At 34.8% G+C, this 19962-nt stretch overlaps 2 protein-coding genes across 2 annotated transcripts; one reads left to right on the plus strand and one right to left on the minus strand.

Annotated features, from left to right (window-relative positions):
- Positions 1-572: 572 nt before the first annotated feature.
- Positions 573-5542, plus strand: LOC100814921 (WAT1-related protein At1g44800). Its single transcript, XM_003544633.5, has 7 exons — positions 573-895; positions 1376-1438; positions 2771-2887; positions 3752-3995; positions 4462-4620; positions 4858-5009; positions 5106-5542. The coding sequence occupies exons 1-7, from the start codon at positions 681-683 to the stop codon at positions 5317-5319; spliced, it is 1164 nt and encodes a 387-aa protein (XP_003544681.1). The 5' UTR covers positions 573-680; the 3' UTR covers positions 5320-5542.
- Positions 5543-17011: 11469 nt separating this feature from the next.
- Positions 17012-18935, minus strand: LOC106795876 (uncharacterized). Its single transcript, XM_014766796.1, has 2 exons — positions 18198-18935; positions 17012-17089 (listed from the first exon to the last, which is right to left on the minus strand). The coding sequence occupies exons 1-2, from the start codon at positions 18933-18935 to the stop codon at positions 17012-17014; spliced, it is 816 nt and encodes a 271-aa protein (XP_014622282.1).
- Between the last annotated feature and the right edge of the window lie 1027 nt (positions 18936-19962).

Consider the following 19962-nt stretch of genomic DNA (forward strand, 5'->3'; position numbering starts at 1 on the left):
TGAAAATTAAAAATAATATATAAAAACTTATAATAATTTACACATCTTATTCAATTTAAATTCCTTTACATATTATATATTATATGTACTTTGTAATCATACAGGTGATTTTTTACTTCTTGTTTCTAATTGTTGTGCACATATATAACATCCATTCTTACGTAGCACCCCGTAGGAACATAAATCATTGATTTGCATGCGTCATGACTAAGCACTCCTTTTCATTTGTTGCCATAGAAATCAAATATCCCCACTCCCGTAAACAAACACAAAAGAATATAGATATATATAGATCATAGTAAGAGACAACATGAATTATTCGTTTTCTAGATATACAAACAACATAATTCCCTTAACTTTTTTTTCTTTTGGTTCTATTATACATATATATAATATTATTCTAGTAACTATGCTCGGAATATGTTTCTTTAATTTTTTTCTTAATGGATAAGGAAATCTGTGGGAATGAAAATTGTAGTGAGAGAATTAGTGCCATGTGGTACTGTGAAAACCGGGGCCTCTTTAAATTTTTTTTCTTTTGGGGCCTATAAGAAGGCCGCTCCGATTTTGAAGTATGTCATCCACTAACACACACAAGTCAGAACCAAATAGCTCATCAGTGAGTTTGTGAGTTCCTGAGTGTGTGCAAGTGTGCTTTCTGTGTGTCTCAAGCTTACTAGATGGAGGATCAAAATGCATCATCTAGTGGATTGGGCAAGGTGTTCCGCAAGGTTAAGCCCTACCTTGCTATGATGTCCCTTCAGTTTGGCTACTCTGGAATGTACATCATCACCATGGTTTCTTTCAAGCATGGCATGAGCCATTGGGTACTCTCCGTGTACCGTCATGTAGTTGCCACTCTCATCATGGCCCCTTTTGCATTTGTCCTTGAAAGGTGTCTCTCTCCTTCTCAAGTATTTGCATGACTCTATAACATGTTTGGAAACATCTTCAAAATAACGGAATCATATGTTTGAGATATAAAAATTATAGCTATTAACTTCTGAAAATCATATTTTAATGATGAAAATCACCTCTCTAAAACGTGAAACCAAACACAATATCTAGTTGTATTTGAATTCATGTTGTAACAAGTTGGAACGTAAATTCATAGTGAGACAAGGATTTTCGTTCAACATGCTTAGAAAGTGAGATTGACCTAAAACAAACATACATTTTATCTTGTAAACATTGTCTATTTTCTCATTTAATAAATATTATGCACAAAATTTTCACATTTATCCCCCTTCTAGCACACAACTTACATGTACACAGTAAAACTTTTCTTGTTTTATGCCTTTTGTAGCTATTTTATTAACTTTCCATTCATTAAATTGAGACGATAAGTGTGCGTTTTGATGCTTCTTTTTTACAGAAAAATACGGCCAAAGATGACTCTCCCGGTGTTCCTGAGGCTAGCGGTTCTCGGTTTCCTTGAGTAAGGCTCTTTATCTCTTTCCGCACGTATCAAAATATTCGAAGTGCTGAATCGTACATTTGTTTTTTTTTTTCTTCTAAGCGAAAAATATTTCAAGTACACACATGCATGCATGCATGTTTTTCCACTAACACTAGCTATATTCTTCCAAGTTGGAAAAATCCTACCTTTGAGAGAAGAAATGATGAGACTGCCGCATGTGTGTGATTTCAACCAATTTCCATAGAACAACATGCTTTTTCAGTTAATAAGAAATAACTAATATTGTAACATTTAATTATGTGTTTTATAGATATTAATAAAGACCAATTAGATCATATTAATATAATAACTTCTCCACACATAAGATGCTTGTATTTATCTTTAATTTAGCTTCTGGCTTCCTAATTGGTTCTGTTGTGTCATGTGGGTTTTACTGAAAACGAAACCGTTAATTAAAGAAATTAATTAAGGAATATTAATTGCATAATCCAAATATCAGACATTAGAAATGCGACAACTCGACAATGGTGCTTCATCATATGGGGTCACCATTTGTAGTGCACACATCATACCTAAGGAAGCAATCCACCACAAAATGATAAATATAGTATAAAATTCTTTACGAAACTCATTTAACGACAATTTAACATATTTTGTTTATGACATTATATTAAGTTTTCCATGACCAAATGATTTTAAGTTTGATTATTTTTTTTCTTCATTTCTTTCTAAGAAGAGTTGAATTTTAACTAGATGTCTGTCTCTAAAGTTTAAGCAATTAAAATAGTTTAATCATGATTGTTTCCTTTTTTTGTTTTAATTAATTATGCAATGGAAAGCATAGCAAGTCGGTGGTGACACTACAGGGCCGAACTTAATGCCTCGATTGTTACCCTATCAAGAATATCATTTACCTGTTCAACCACAGATGAGCAAAAAAAAAAATCATTTATATAATATTTATCTTTATTTATCTTAAAAATATAGCCTTTTTTTTTCATTGACTTAAAAATATAACCTTAAGCAGATAGAAATTTTGCGAATAAATTTGGCTTAACAAAAAAGTTAAGAAAAAAAAAACTGAAAGAATACGGCAGATAGAGACATCTCTTTTTGGACAAAGAATCTACCATCTAGTCTAAGTACTAAATAGGAGCATCTTTTGTACTTTGAGATATGGCTTTTATTCATGAGTTTGGTTATATATGATTTGAATTAAATTCTAATCTTACAATATACGGTAAGAAGTTACGGATTACAAATTACTTAGTTTTTCTTTCTTTTTTTCTTTTCTTTTCTTTTTATTTTTAAGAATATGTGATCTGATAATTTTGTTTGTGATGAAAACAGGCCAGTGCTTGATCAAAACTTGTACAACATGGGAATGAAGAACACCTCAACAACTTTTGCATCGGCCACCGTTAATGTCATGCCAGCCATTACTTTTATAATGGCACTCATTTGCAGGTAACTTTGATAGATGCTTCAATCTTTTCACAATAATATTAACGATAGTTTGTGCGCTTACGCACAAGAAAAAGGCTAGCTAGTTGCATCCCTATAGCTAGAATCCAAGTACAATATCTGAGGATTTTCTCATTTTAGTACTCTTTGCATGCAGTACTTATTCTTGATAGCTATCACCCTTGATTTAACAACGTCTTGTCCTCTTTCTAATCTCTTTATTAAAACAGAAAAATAACATTATTTTAAGAGAGAAAATGTTGCTTTTTTAGGATTAAGTATGTTTTTTCTTCCTCAAAATATTACAAATTTTATTTTATTTTATACTAAAAAATTAGTTTGTTTTTTAACAATTTAACAAAAAGCACATGTTTTTAATCTCTAACGAGCAGTAAGAAACTAAAATCATGTCAATTATAATAAACAAAAAATAATGGACTAAAAGTAAATAAAATCTGTATTGAGACTAATATAACTAAAATTCATAATACTTTGAGAGAGAGAAATATATGGTTATTATTTTATTTTTTTATTAGCGTGTCAATTTTAATTAGTGGCCCAGCAAAGACTACAAACATCAATTACAAGTGATTTCTTTCACTACGCATATTGCACTGATAGACAAGACAATGCATGGTATGGTAATGGGACCACCCGTTGACAATAAGTGCCACTACAAATTGGCGTCATATTCACATACTTTTAAAGAATATTCATAACATATATTATATATTAATCAAGACTTTGGTTTAATGCAATCTGACGCTAATGTGTGTGGAAGTTGCATTAAGCAACAAAAGCAGAATTTCAATGCATGAATCATGCAGTCTAATCATATATTATATATTCTTGCAATGTGGCAACCAGGTTAGAGACAGTGAACTTGAGAAAAATACACAGCGTGGCCAAGGTGGTTGGAACCGCAGTAACAGTCTCAGGAGCAATGGTTATGACTTTGTACAAAGGCCCGGCCCTTCAGTTCATAAAGGGACAAGCAGCAACCCACCATGAAAGTGGCAGCAGCACACAACCCTCTGAACAAAACTGGGTGCTTGGCACAGTAGAGCTCATTGCAAGTTGTGGTGGTTGGGCTAGCTTCTTTATCTTGCAAGTATAACACACTGTCCCTTTCACTTTTACACATGCCCATTCTTTTATTTTCATTGAATTATTTTCAAAAAAATAATCAATACAGGGTTAAAACAATTTTGTATTATCATCTAATTATAAATTTTTATTTATTAATTTTTACAATAATTAATTTAAAAGTCATATAATTATTTCTGATTGATTCACAATGTAAAATTATTTTATACTTTCATAACATAACTATCAAGCTCATTATATTATTAGTAAATAATTTATGCATTTTTAGTATAAAAAGTTTTTACCCCATTTTTTAGTTCCAGTAACTTCCCCGAAAATCATACTTATAATAGACTCAAGCCTTTTTTTTTTTTTTTACATTGAGTGTATAAAAATTAAATTCTTATTTTATTTTAATTATGTCCAAGATAAAAAAAAACAAAAAAAAATGTTCATGTACTAATAATGTTGCTGTACTTTGTGGATTTTAGTCTTTCACTTTGAAGATGTACCCGGCAGAGCTCTCGGTCACAGCTTGGATTTGCTTTTTGGGCATTTTTGAGGGTGCAATTGCGACCCTTATATTTGAACGTGACATGAGCGTGTGGTCAATAGGCATGGACTCAAGGCTCCTAGCTTGTGTTTATTCTGTGAGCACCTTTCCATACTAATCTACCAACCCATCTGTTGTTTTTGCCTTATATTTAATAACTTATATCCTCTCAATCCTAGAGATAAATTAATTAAACTAATATGGTGAATTAGTAGTTAAATGGTTCAACTAATTCTTAGCACTCATTTAACAAGAAATGCATGAGTTATTATAAATATCTTGATAATTATCTTTTATTCTTACGAATAAAAAAATTCATTTTTTTTATAACTAGGGGGTGGTATGCTCTGGAATGGCATACTATGTACAAGGAGTTGTGACCAGGGAACGTGGACCTGTGTTTGTGACTTCTTTCAGCCCTCTATGTATGATTATCACTGCTGCATTGGGATCCATTGTTTTGGCTGAGCAAGTTTATTTGGGAAGGTATGCAATGTTCAACTAGCATAGTCTAGTCCCTCTCTTAATCAATATAGCCAAATTAAATTAAATGTGCCAATTTGCTATGTTTTAAATTTACAGTGTGATTGGAGCTATTATCATTGTGAGTGGACTTTACACCGTGGTATGGGGAAAAAGCAAAGACAAATTGAACAAAACCAAAGAAGGAAACAGTGAGGGCCATGAATTGCCAATTAAGGACGGTACAAAATCAGGATCAGACATTTTTGACAGTATTGAGATCAATGTTGCTTCTGGGGCAGGAAAAAATGTGCTTCCATCAGCAAGAACGTAGGTCCCTCAGGACTAGCCGTAACAGATTTTCCTACTGATTAAAATGATATCAAGAGAGATTTTGTGCAATCTTTCCCAATGCCTGCCTTAGTGGCTGCATTTTGTTATCCTTTGACCCTTTGTGGTTTGTTTTTTGTTACTAAGGAGGCCTAGGCCCAAAAACCCTTTATATGTTGCTGAATCTTGAGTATGAGGAAAATAACACATTAATGCTTTTGTCTGTATTTCTTGTCCTTTTGTTTCTCGTATTCCAAAATGTTTCCTTTTATTGTCAATGATAGCAAGCTTACTTAAAAGAAAAAAAATGCTACAAAGAATTTAATCATGGTTAGTATCTCCATGGGGTAATGTGAAAATTCAAGGGAGCATGACACAAAGATATGAAAAAATGAAATGAGTTGATAATTAAGCGTGTTGGAGGAGAAAACGAAGCATCAAATGGAAAAAGAATGGATAATGTGAAAATCATTGAATATAGAATGTAAATTGAAAAATCAATTAAGAGGTAAAAGAAAATTGAATGAATGAAATAAGGTGAGAAAGAGAAAAGACACTAACATTAAATAAGTTGAATGGTTATGGGTATTCATTTAGATAAGTGTGTTGACATTAATGAGCATCAATAACAAAGAGTTTTTTGTAGGTTGTAGAAATGTGCCTCAACACATATGAATCATCCAAGCTCTACAAAGAAAGAACCAAGAGGTACTATGACAAAAAGATCCTCCATAGAGAATTCAGGCTTGGACAACAAGTATTTCTTTACAACTCAAGATTAAAGTTGTTTCCAAAAAATTAAAATGAAGATGCAACGGTCCCTTTATTGTCAAAGACGTTAAGCCATATGGAGCTATAGAGATATAGGATCAATCCAAAGACTGCAGTTGGTCGGCTAATGGCCAAAGATTAAAAATTTACCTTGGTGGAGAAGTCCCACAACACATCATAGTCATCAAGCTCGAAGATCCTTAGAGTGACACCAAATGTGAAGCTAGTGATGTTAAAGAAGCGCTTACTGAGATACAACCTAGCTTTCTAACTCTTACTTTTTACATTACATTCATTTAGGATAGGTTTTAACTTTAAGTTTGGAGTTCAAAAAATTATCACCCAATAGCATAACACTAACTTGCATTTTTTAGTTTTGTTCATCATGTTCAGCCTTATTAATGACCAGCTTGTTTGGCAGACCACGCACTCGCTATCCATGGAGGTAGCAAGGCTACAATGGATTAGAGGAGATGTTGAGGGCTTTTCTTCCCTAAGTGAAGCCTTCTCTACCCCTCTCTTTTACTTTTTGTTAATTTCACTTTATTAGTTTAGTTGTTTAGTATATTTGTGGTAGTTTAGGAATATGTTTATAAGGAAACACAAGTGATTAAGAAGCATCACCATTTTCTTGCAAAACCACCATAAAATAAAACAAAATTTTGTGCTTAAATCATTCTTTGTGTGCTTGAACTCAAATGCTAAAATTGAAAACCATTGATTTTGCTTGATTGACATGTGTAATGAGTTTGGCGTGAAAAATTGAAAGCAAATAAAGCAACTTGTAGACCTAGCCTAATGAGTGAGTGATCCTTATAATGATACAAATATATATTGAGAGACATTCTTATTTCACTCATAGTAGACTTTGATTGAATCTCTTGTAAATTGATTGCAATTGTATGCATTGAAATGATCAAGGCCATGTTTGCATGTTTAGCCAAGAGCCAAAAAGCCTACCCTACATTGTTTATCCCTTGCACCTTTCTTTGAACTTAATTGATGTATTCTTTTCTAATTCCCTAATCTTGAAATTTATATTTTTATATATCCGTTATTACCCTTAACTTAAAGGATAAGAGAGCATAAGTCTAAGAATTGGGAAAAGTTTTAAGTTTGGAGTGGCAATGCACCAATCAAAGGGTACCAACAAGCTATCATGTGAACAAAGGTTGATAGTATTATCCCATTCTCTCTTGTAAAGTATTGAAAAAGGAAAAATTTGAAGAAAAAAAATAAAGAAAAACAAGCGAGAAGAAAAGTAAAGAAAAAATAAAAAAAAATGAGGACAAAGGAAAGTATATATGAAGTTAAAAATCTGGGTACCAAGGATTGGTAGGAAGTAAATGAAATGAAATGAATAGACTAATGTTTTCCTTCTTCTAACTTACTTTGAAATATTTAGAAAAGGCAATACTCCTTATTAGCCAAGTCCCATTACAAGCCAATAAAATACATTAGTGATTTAAGGTCTATCACCTAACGGATTAGGGATAAAATACATTAGTGAATTGGGGATGAACGATATAACGATGTAAAAGTGTGAGGAATTGCAGCAAATAGGGGGATTCCGAGTACAATCTTAGCATATCAACGTTATTGTTTCCGTCTACAATTATTATCTCATCAAAAAGTAACTTCTTACATTTTCTTTTATTAAATTTTCAACAGATTAATCTCTCTAGAAAAATATAAATTTTATTTTCTGTTTTGATTAGTTTTATTTTTAGGTAGTCTAAAATATGAAAACACAAAAATATCTTTATTTGAAAAGTTTTAATTTGAATGTTCATCCTTGCACTATTCCCTTGGGAGACAACCTGAGCTTCGGTTTAGTAATACAATTGGGATTTAGTTACACTTGGCCAACGTAAATCCTAACGTGATTAAAACGTTAACAACATTCCTCTACAATGTTCTAATAATTACAGGATAGATTGTCTATGGCTTATTGAAGAAGTTCCTCACTCTGCAGAAGAAAAGGGTTTTGTTGAGTTTGAGACCGACCTTTTTGAGTTCTTGAATATCAAAGAAGTGTTCAACATGTATTAAGGGCTCATTATGAGTATTTATGGTGGTTATCTCTATGACTGAAATGATTTTGGCAGCAGTTGAGTTTGAAGCGGCCATTACAGAGAGTTGGAGTAGGTTTAGAAATAGGGTTTTGGTCTTAGTGAGGAAGATGAAGTGTTTTCAGAGCTAGAATGAGAGTGATACCAAGAGCAGACTCAAGAAAAAAAGTTACATTTTTTTAATATGGAAACATTGTGTTTTACATGATAAATATAAATGCATGAGTGAGCATCCATATGTTGAATGTTGTAGGTGTGTGCTTATACTCATTAGATGATAGGTCCTTTTATGCAACAATGGATGACGTATAAAAATTAATTCATTCATTAATAGACACCATTCCAAGGTGGTTTCTTAGCAAAATCAACCACTCATCAATTAAGGGTGTTGTGAAAATGTCAGCAAGCTGATCATCAGTGGGTACAAATTGTAAATCCATTGTCCCAGTCCGAACATGATCTCTAATGAAATAATGCTTAATTTCTACATGCCTAGCTTTAGAATACAATGTTGGATTTTGAGAAAGACTGATACCAGCTGTATTATCATAGTAGATGGGAATTTTACTCTCATAGATGTTATAGTCCTCAAGCTGGTTCTTTATCCAAAGAAGTTGAGCATAAGAGCTTGTTGCAGACATATATTCAGCTTCAGCAGTGGACAATGTAGTTAAGACTTGCTTCTTGCATGTCCATGTAATGAAGTTACCACCAATAAAGTGATAGCTTCCACTTGTGCTATTCCTTTCAACTTTGTCATCAACATAGTCAACATCACAGAAACTTAGGAGTCTGAAATTTTCTCTTCTTTTGAATAGGAGACCAAGATTAGGGTTCCAATTAGATATCTAAAAATACATTTAACTATATTTAGGTGGACTTTCCTTGGTTTTTGTTGAAATCTCACACAGGAAAACATTGAACATGATATCAGGTTTGGACACTGTGAGATAAAGTAGTGACTCAATCATTGCTCTGTATTGGGTCCCATCCACCTTTGTTGATTCTTTGTCTAGTCCAAGGTATGTTGTAGGATGGATGGGTGTCTTCATTTCTTTTGCATTGTTCATGTTTAATTTCTCTAATAGTTCTTTCACATTCTTGGTTTGGTGGATGTAGATACCATTGGGTGTTTGCTTTATTTGTGGTCTGAGAAAGAATTTCAGCTCTCCCATCATGCTCATTTCAAATCATGTTTTCATTATCTTAGAAAAATCTTCATAGATAATTTCATTAGTAGCACCGAAAATAATGTCATCCACATATGCTTGTACTAATAAAATCCTAGAATCATAATTTTTGTGAAAGAGAATTGTGTCAACTTTTCCTTGCTCAAAGCCATTTTTCAAGAGAAACAAGTTTAGTTTGTCATACCAAGCTCTAGGATATTACTTAAGTCCATATATGGCTTTGTTGAGTTTAAAAACATAATAAGGAAGAGTTTCACTCTCAAATCTTGGAGGTTGTTCAACATAAACTTCCTCTTGGATTAAACTATCGAGAAATGCATTTTTTACATCCACTTGATTTAGCTTCATATTGCTATAAACTGCAAATGAAAGTAAAATGCATATTGCCTCTAGATGAGCTACTAGTGCATATGTTTCTTTGTTTTGAATATCCTTTAGTGACTAACCTTGCCTTATTTCTCATAAATTTACCATTTTAATCCATTTTGTTGTGGAAGACCCGTTTCGCTCCAACAACTTTTTTCCCTTTTGGTAGTTCTACTAACTTCTAAACATTATTCTTTTGAAACCGATCAAGTTCCTCTTGCACGAATTTGATCCAAATATCGTGTTGCATTGCATCATCAATATGTTTGGGTTCTACTTCAAAGATCAATGCAATATGCCCTTGTGATCTAAGTTACGATCTTGTCTGAACACTATTTGTCAAGTCTTCAATAATTTGACTTTTTGGATAATTTCTTCTCATGATGTGTCCAGTGGGCTCCTTTACCTCTTCATGGGATTCTTGTTGGGTGGATGCTTTTGTTTCTAGGTTTTGACTGGATGAACTTGTTTCTATTAAGCCATCATCTAGTTTGAGATCTGTAAAAGACTCATCCAACTCTGATAAATCTTTATCATGCTTATTTTTGTTAAACTTCACATGAATAGATTCTTCAATCGTTAAGGTTCTTGAGTTGTAAACTATGAATGCGTTAGATGTTTCAGAGTATCCAAGAAATCTTCCATTATCACTTCTCAAGTCAAACTTTCACAAGTTATCCTTTGTGATGAGAATGAAACATTTACATCCAAATGGATGGAAGTATGATATGTTGGGTTTTTTTCCCTTCCATAGTTCATAAGGAGTCTTTTTAAGAATAGATCTTACATAAATTTTGTTTTAAAAATAACATGCAGTATTCACTGCTTTAGCCTAGAAGGGCTTAGGGGTTGAATTATCATTGAGCATGGTCCTGGCCATCTCTTGTAGAGATATGTTCTTTCTTTCAACTACTCCATTTTTTGAGGTGTTCTAGGTGTTGAAAATTTCTGAAGAATACCATCTTTTTCATAGAATAGTTAAAACTTATCATTTTCAAATTTTCCCCCTTGCTCACTTCTGATTGAAATAATGCATACTCCTTTTTTGTTTTGAACATTTTTACATAATTTAAAGAAGATATCAAAAGACTCATCCTTGTGGTTTAGAAACATGACCCATGTCCATCTAGAGTAGTCGTCCATTATGACAAGTGCATACCTCTTTCCACTAGTGGATGCAGTTCTGGTTGGACAAGGTGTAATAACTACAAAGGTCTTGAGGTGGAAGCAATGTTTTTACTGGAAAAAGAGTTTTTAATTTGTTTCCCCTTTTGAAATTCCTCACAAAATAAATCATTTTGTATGACATACTTGGTAGATCTCTTACAAGGTTGTTTTTCAGCAGTTTAGAAATTAACCTCCAACTTGCATGACCAAGTTTTTTATGCCATAACCAATTATTTTCTTTAACAAATAGTAAGCACGATACCTTTTGATTTGAGTGTTCTTTTGGTTTGACCTTGTAAAGGTTTCCTTTTCTCTTGGCAGAGAATTGGGATGACCCATCTTTACATTTTATGACACACTCATCATTGTTTCTTCTTATCTTGAGCCTTCTCCAGTTATGGGCACTCAGATTTGAAGTGTCTAGGCTTCTTGCATTCATAGCATATTATATGTTAGACAAGTGGCCTCAGATATCTTAAGAAGGGGGGGTTGAATTAAGATATTACAAACTATTTCCCCAATTAAAATTCTACTTTGATTTTAATGCAAGTTCCAAGTTGCCTTAAAGATAGATTTCTAAAAGATGATTCAAAATAACAAATCTGAATGTAAATGTAAAGCAACAATAAATAAAAGAGTTTAAGGGAAGAGAAAGTGCAAACTCAGTTTTATACTGGTTCGGCCACACCCTTGTGCCTACGTCCAGTCCCCAAGCAACCTGCTTGAGAGTTCCACTATCTTGTAAAAACCCTTTACAAGTTTTGGACCACACAAGGATAACCCTTCCTTTGTGTTCAGATTGCTTTACAACAAGAGACCCTCGGTCTCTTAATCCCTTTTCAGAAGTAAGAAGAAGAGAAGAAGAAATCTCTCTTGAAAGAGATAGATTGAACAATGGAGCACTCAAATAATTCCTTATTGAATTGCAAGTGTTTTGGCCAAGGAATGTTTTAGAGGATAAGGCACTTTTGCTTTTGAGAGGATAAGACTTTTTGTTCAGAAAAAATCTAAGCAAATTCGTGTTCCAAGTCACATATAAATAAACCTTTGATGGCCATTCAAAAACCATTTGAACAGATGTGACTCTTGGAAATTATTTTCTGAAAATCTCCTCTGGTAATCGATTACAAGACTTGTGTAATTGATTACAGGCTTTAAAATTTGAATTAAAATGTTCAATAATTGTTGGTAATCGATTACCATCCATGTGTAATCGATTACACATTGTAAAATTTGAATTCAAATTTCTAATAGCTGTTATAAATAGTTTCAACTGCTGGTAATCGATTACAATACTTATGTAATCGATTACATGGTTTCAAAAGTATTCAAAATCATTTTAAAAACATTTCAGGAAGCATTTTGGCCATTGGTAATCGATTACATCCTCTGGTAATCGATTACCAGAGAATAAACCTCTTGTAAAAACATTTTAGCTTAAATTCATTGGCCAAACCTCTTGTTGTTTCAACTTGGAATTCCCTTCCTAAATCTCTAGAGATTATCTTGATCATATATCTTGAATTTCTTGGATTCTTGTCTTGAATTAAACTTGAGAAGCGCATGATCCTCTTGAATTAAACTTGAGAAGCACATGATCCTTTGGCATCATCAAAACATCAAAATGTCTTTGCTTCAACATTATAGAGCTTTTGTCTTTATCTTTCTTTTCCTTGAGCACCCTTTTTGAGGAACTCCATCTGGAGCCACCTTTGTTTTTCCACATCTTGTAGATCTTTCGTGAGATGAAATCGAGTTTATCTTCATCAAAGTCTTCCTCAGATTCTTCATTAGAGGAGTTATCAACTTTAAGAGCTTTGGACAAGCTTCTCAAGACTTGTTCTTTAGACAATGATGTCTTTATGTTCTTTTGACTGCTAAGAGCCAAAAACTTCTCTCCCTTGGATCCTTCGTCCTATTGAATTTCTTGTTCATGAACCTTAAGGATACTAACAAGTTCTTCAAGGGACATGGAATCAAGATTCTTTAAAGATCTTAGCGTCGTTACCTATGGTCTCCATTTTCTAGACAAACTTCTCAAAATTTTGTCAATATGATCATAGTTATCATAAGTTCTACCTATAAATCTTAATTAATTAAGAATTGTTTGAAAGCGTCTGAACATACTTTGTATGTCTTTGCCTTCTTCCATAGAGAAGATTTCATACTTATGAGTGAGGAGACTTAGTTTGTTCTTCTTTACCCGTTACGTTCCTTCATACGTTACAGCTAGAGTGTCCCACATTTGTTTGACACTTTTAAAGTTGTGTACCTTGGTGTACTCCTCTTCTGATAGAGCATATAGCATCACATTTCGAGTCTTCGAGTTGAGAAAATCTGATTGCTCCTTTGTCCATTGACTTTTAGGAATTTTGTTTAACTGATCGTTATATGGAATGTAATTTCCATTTTCCACCATGTCCCATAGGTCAACATAAATGGATTAAAAATAAGTTGTTATTCGTTCCTTCTATTTTACATCTTTGATTTTTTGGATCTTTTCCTTAGTATATTTAGATACTCAACCTGATGGAAGCTTGCTTGTGGCGTGTTTGAACCCGACAAGTGCATTGGATCACACAAGTAGTATAAAACGGTAAGAATCGAGTATCGAACTCTCGAGGAACTTGTGTTACTTGGTAAAGTTATATTCAGGGAATAAGTGTCTAGTATGAAAAGAGATGTGTGGACTATGAATTGGTATGTAAATTAACTATTAAGAGGAAAATCACAAGAGTAATGATGCGTAAAGACAAGTAGACAACATGTTGGTCTTCCTATTAGGTGCTTGATGTTAAATGAATATTCTCTACTTAACAATGCTCATATGTTCTATGGTGTCTCCTAAAATGCTAAACCCCGATTCCTCATGATACTCTAGCCTAATCCTGATCTAGCATCGTCCTCGGATTCCTCTTGTTGGACTAAACTCGACCAGAATCACATTAAGACAAACATACAAACAACTAGGTTACCGTACCCTGATCCTTCATGATAATACGATAAACTAGCCCGTCCTATTAAGTTCTAAGAATCAGACCAATTTCCATTATTGAATGATCCTAACAAAGCATGCATCTACATGATCAAGGAAAAAACACACTGAAATGATGTACCTATAGCACAAAGAACACATAAAATATCATTAAATAGATATACATGTATTTACATCAAGTACCTACAAGGAAGAACCAACAAAGGATTTAGCTCTCCATAACTGGGAAGCTTCCTTTACAGCAAAGAGATGAGAAAAATGAAGGATTGAAGAAATACAAGTGGTGAGGATGTCTCCTCCACCTCTAGAACCTCACAATCACTCACAAACTCATCTCAAGCTCTCAGGACGACTTCCTCTTCAAGCTCCATTCTCTGCAGGTCTTCGCACAACAAAATCTCTCAAAACTTTCTGGATTCAAACCCTTCTCTCTCTAGAATCTCTCACATGCAGAAGCTCTTCAAGAAAATGGCCAAAATCCTCTCCTATTTTTTATTTCAGGCTTAAATAGGTGGCTTTGTTTGTGCTAGCGCGACTATGGACCGCTCAACGCGTATTAGTGGATTTTGGCTTAGCGCGTGCGTTTCTTGCTCAGCGGATGGACTGAAGCGGCACACTTAGCGAGATGACCCTCCGCTCAGTGAACATGCACAACTCATCCTTTTTCCAGATTCTTCCTCGTGCTCAGCCAAGGGAATGGTGCGCTCAGCGGATGACTCGCTAATCCAGTAGATTGGCTTTGCGAGCAAATGAAAATCAGCACTTCACAAACTTGCCTAATTAACCTGAAATTGGGAGGAAATGATTATTAAATACACAAAATGGGAGTACTAAATATTTATTACCTATATTTAATCAAAAAGTAATTACAACACTACAAAATAACCATAAATTGGAGGAGTTTGATACACTTTACACAGGTTTTATACACAAAAGTTAGTCGTATTCATCGACTAACAACTCCCCCAAATTTATAATTTTGCTTGTCCTCAAGCAAATAAAGAACAAGTGACAATAACATGCAGTGACTATGTACAAAGGTGTATGCAACAAAATTTACTGATTGCATGATAAAAGAATGAAGCAAAATGCCCTCATCACTTGTCTTTCACAAAGCATACAGTTATTCAAAAAGAAGAATAAAATGTAACCTGTACAAGTAGATGAAGTTAGGCATAAGACAGATATCAAGGAAAGTAGCTTAAACCACAGTCTCACAGCTACTGTTTCACTCAAGCACAAGTGTTTAAGCTATTCATCAATAACAACTAGCAAGAGGTCCAATCTTTGAACTTCATCTCAAGCCATAAAGTGAGAAATCCATAAACAGAATCAGAAGGACTTTCACAGGCTTGTAGTGAGGCTTGGCTACAAAAAATCATTGGTTTTTCTAGAATTCAAAGGCTTAGATTGTAAGAGAGCACAAATCCTAGATTTATCCAAATTTTCTTTTCAATACAATTGGCTTACTCACTAGCCTTTCACTTTAATTTGCATTTGACCTTATTACATAGCACACATTTCCTTTGATTGCTGTCTTTTTTTATTAACACACAACTTATTTATTGTGTGTGCTGATGCTTTACCTTTTACTTTACATCCCAATCAACTCCCCCAAATTTTGGGGTAATTTGCCTTCAACTATCTGCTCTCCTAGAATCTAAACAAGGTATCTGGAGGTATTCATTCAAGTTCGGAGTTCAATTTTGAAAATGTAATTCAGGTCACAAAGGGTGAAAAGGATACAATTATAATTCAAGGTAAGCTTTTTGGTCAATTGGCTTGTATATACAATCATGGCCTTCATCATGTCCTCATTCATACATTTCATTCTAAATTTCAAAGATTGATGCAAAGACTATTACTCAAAGCTAGTCGTTCACTCATAGTTTAAGATCACACTCTCACTGGTTATGGTTCAAGCTTTTCTTTCTCAATCAACTTGTCTACTGACTACCAATTCTAATTGCAAGTTCACATTCTTGTTCTTTCTTTGTCTAACATACATATTTGCTCAAACTTATGAAAAGAAACATAAACTCCATCCCAATCATGCATTCAATCCAAAATCAAATCATAACACCAATTTTCACAAAAAGATAAAAATGTTTCACTGCAATATCATCAAAGTCAAGTCAAACTGTTCCATATGCTTCAAAACAAGCATACTAGCTAACCACAGAATGTATAAGTATATAATTATAAATGGAAACCAAAATTACTCAAAACAATGTACTCAAACTAATATAGTTATAATCAAAGATATCAACAGAGTCTGAGCATCCTCCTCATCTATTAGATGGAAAAACTGGGGAATCAAAGAGAGCAACAACTTCTCCAGATGAGGAATCAGAGAGGATAATCAAAGGTGGAGATGAGGGAACTACTTCAAGCTCAGTATCCCGCTGAAATTAATGATGGTCGCTTAGCGGGATACAGCTCGCTTAGGGCGCCCTCAAAAATATAACATATCGGCTTAGTTGGCGTTTGCCCGCTAAGCCTAATGATTGCCACAACAGATGTGCGCTAAGCTTAACAGGGTTGCGCTTAGCGGCACCATGAGATTCAGAAAATTCACTAAGTACGGGGGCTTAGCGAGCCAGGCTCGCTTAGCCCAATGGTTGCCGCAACGAAATGCACTTAGCTTAGGTAGGCTCAGCTTAGCGCGTGACTTTCAACAAAAAATTTGACTAAGTTACCTGGGCTTAGTGAATCAGCCTCACTTAGCCATAGGTATCTCAACAGGATGATGAGTGTTCATCCTCAAAAGATGAACTCGCTTAGCGTGGTAGGCACGCTTAGCGAGTTCGTCTGGAAACGCATATATTTAATGAATATTGATTAACTCGCTTAGCTCAGCATGCTCGCTTAGTGAATTCATTGCATTTTCCAGAAAAATGCAAAAAAAAACACAGTTCGTTTTCTTCCATTTTTCAAGCCTCTAAAAGGCAGATCAAACATGCAAACCAGTCAAAACTATCTACACAACATAATCATATATAAAAAGTTCTAATCTTTAGCTACTTCTAAAAACATTCAAACCCTAAGAATCAAAAGCTAAATCTAAGGTTTTCTAACCTAAGGTTCAATGGAATAGAAGAGAAAAAAGAAATAGGGAACTTACTTGGATCCTTGTTAGCTGGTGATGCGTGAAGATGTAGAAGAAAGTGAAAATGCAGGAAGATGAGTGCGAGAGAGAAGATGCAGGCAATTCTGAAAATTGTAGGCAAATGTGAGTGTAACTGATGTTACACTCACTTAAACAATTTTTGACCCTCTCGCTTAGCGAACCGCAGCGCTAAGCGAGCTAGAGAGACGTTTGGTTTCTCAAAGCGGGTCGCTTAGCGAAACTGCGCGCTTAGCCCACGTTTGAAATTCCAAAATATATTTTTTTTTAGCATAAAAAGGGCTTGGCTTAGCACGCAGATGGGCCACTTAGCGAGTTCTACATATCAAAATACCTGCAACTGTCGCTAAGCTTGGTTCTAGGCCGGCTTAGCTAAAATAATGCATCTTGATTATAGAGGGGTAGGCGCTTAGCAGTTGATGGATCGCTTAGCGATGACATTGCCGCAAGGATTTGGGCTTAGCTGGCATGAGTGGCGCTTAGCTCGATGAAACCCAGTTTAGGCCACAAAGAATTGAGCTTATCGGTGACATGTCACGTTTAGCCATTGAATACGATGCACTTAGTGATCAGGCCATCGCTTAGCCAAATTCAGGTCGAATTGAAATAGGCTTAACTCAGCCTTGACCAGCTTAGTGGACCAAATAAGCCTGAGATGCAAGGGTTGAGCGCTAAGCGCTAGAGACTCTTGGTTTAGCACATGACCAAAGATGCGCTTAGCGCGAGGCTTGCGCTTAGCGAAAGGACTGTTTTTCAGAAAAAAAATTGAGTTATATTTTAGTCCCTTCCTCATGAAATTGAAACCCTTATATCTATCACTTAAAAACAAGCTAATATATCCCAATGTAATGATTATGAAGCAAGTTCCACATGATACAATGCATAAAAGAAAGGGAAAGTAGAAATTAGAACTGGGTTGCCTCCCAGGAAGCGCTTATTTAACCTCATTAGCTTGACGCTTTTACCTCAATGGGTGATCAAATGTACTGTGTTGTGTGCCTGTGTAAATTCTTCACCATGGTACAGTTTCAACCTCTGGCCATTTACTACCCATGTTTTATCAGGATTCTGAGATTGTGGGTCTTATAGCTCTATTGCACCGTAAGATCAAAATTTCTTGATAACAAAGGGTCCAAACCATTTAGATTTTAGCTTACCAGGAAATAATTTCAATCTTGAATTAAAAAGCAGTACCTGTTGTCCCGGTTTGAAGTTTTTCTTCAATAGTTTTTTGTCATGATAGGTCTTGACTTTTTCTTTGTAAAGTCTTGAAGATTCATAAGCTGTTAATCGCATTTCTTCCAGCTCCAACAATTGGATCTTTTTGTGCTCCCTGGATGCTTTCTCATCAAAGTTCAGAAATTTTAGAGCCCAATATGCCTTGTGTACCATTTCAACTAGTAAATGACATGATTTTCCATGCACCAGTTGAAAAAGAGACAGACCAATTGGAGTTTTGTATGTAGTTCTGTACGCCCACAATGCATCTTCCAATTTGGATGACCAATCTTTTCTGGTTGACGCCATTATTTTCTCTAGTATTTTCTTTAATTCTCTATTGGATACTTCGACTTGCCTATTAGTTTGAGGGTGGTAGGGGGATGCCACTCTATGATTTACATGATATTGACTCAACACCTTTTGAAGTTGAGTATTACAAAAATGCGAACCACCATCACTGATTAAGATTCGAGGTATCCCAAATCGAGCAAAAATATTCTTCTCGATAAACTTCACCACAGTCTTAGCATCATTTTTTGAAGTGGCCATAGCTTCCACCCATTTAGACACGTAATCAGCAGCTACCAAAATGTATTCATTTCCTACTGATGAAGGAAATGGACCCATGAAATCAATGCCCCAACAATCAAAAACTTCAACTTCCATAATGTTTTGCAGAGGCATCTGATTCCTTCGGGAAATAACCCCCATTCTTTAACATTGGTCACACTTTAAAACATGGTGATGGGCATCTTTAAAGAGTGTTGGCCAGAAAAATCCTGACAGTAAAACCTTAGCTGCTGTTTTGTCTCCGCCATAATGCCCGCCACATGGTGAATTGTGACAATGCCACAATATGCCCTTGGCATCCTCACTTGTCACACATCTTCGAAGAAGATTATCTGCACCTACTTTGAACAAGTGTGGATCATCCCAAATATAATGTCGGGCATCATGAAAGAATTTCTTTCTCTACTGCCAATTGAGGTCTTTGGGAATGACACTTGCTGCCTTGAAATTAGCCATATCAGTAAACCAGGGTCTCCCTGCAATAAAAAACAAAGATTCATCAGGAAATTTATCTTTTATTTCAGCCTCCTTTAAAGTGACCTCTTCATTCACTAATCTGGATAGGTGGTCTACTACCACATTTTCAAAACCTTTCTTGTCCTTGATGACTAAATCAAATTATTGAAGCAATAGTATCCATCTGATCAATCGTGGCTTGGAGTCAGCTTTGCGCAACAAATATTTAATTGTTGCGTGATCAGTGTAAATCACTATCTTTGATTCCACCAGATAAGATCAAAATTTCTCAAGTGCATAAACTATTGCCAACAATTCTTTCTCAGTGGTGGCATAGTTAATTTGAGCATCATTCAAAACTTTGCTAGCATAATAGATAGTATGAAACATTCTACCCTTCCGCTACCCCAGCACAGCACCTACTGCATAATCACTTGCATCACACATCAATTCTAACTCTTGTCCCCAGTCTGGTGCTGTAATCACAGGAGCAGAGACCAACTTGGCTTTGAGAGTGTTAAAGGCTTCTAAATATTCTTCATTAAACACAAACACAACATCCTTGTTCAGTAGATTACTTAGGGGTTTAGCAATTTTGGAGAAGTCTTTAATGAATCGCCGATAAAATCCAGCATGACCTAAAAAACTTCGTATGCCTTTCACATTAACTGGAGGTGGAAGTTTATCAATAACATCTAGTTTTTCTTTATCC

This window comes from Glycine max, chromosome 14 (assembly GCF_000004515.6).
Source record: "Glycine max cultivar Williams 82 chromosome 14, Glycine_max_v4.0, whole genome shotgun sequence".
Lineage (NCBI taxonomy): Eukaryota > Viridiplantae > Streptophyta > Magnoliopsida > Fabales > Fabaceae > Glycine > Glycine max.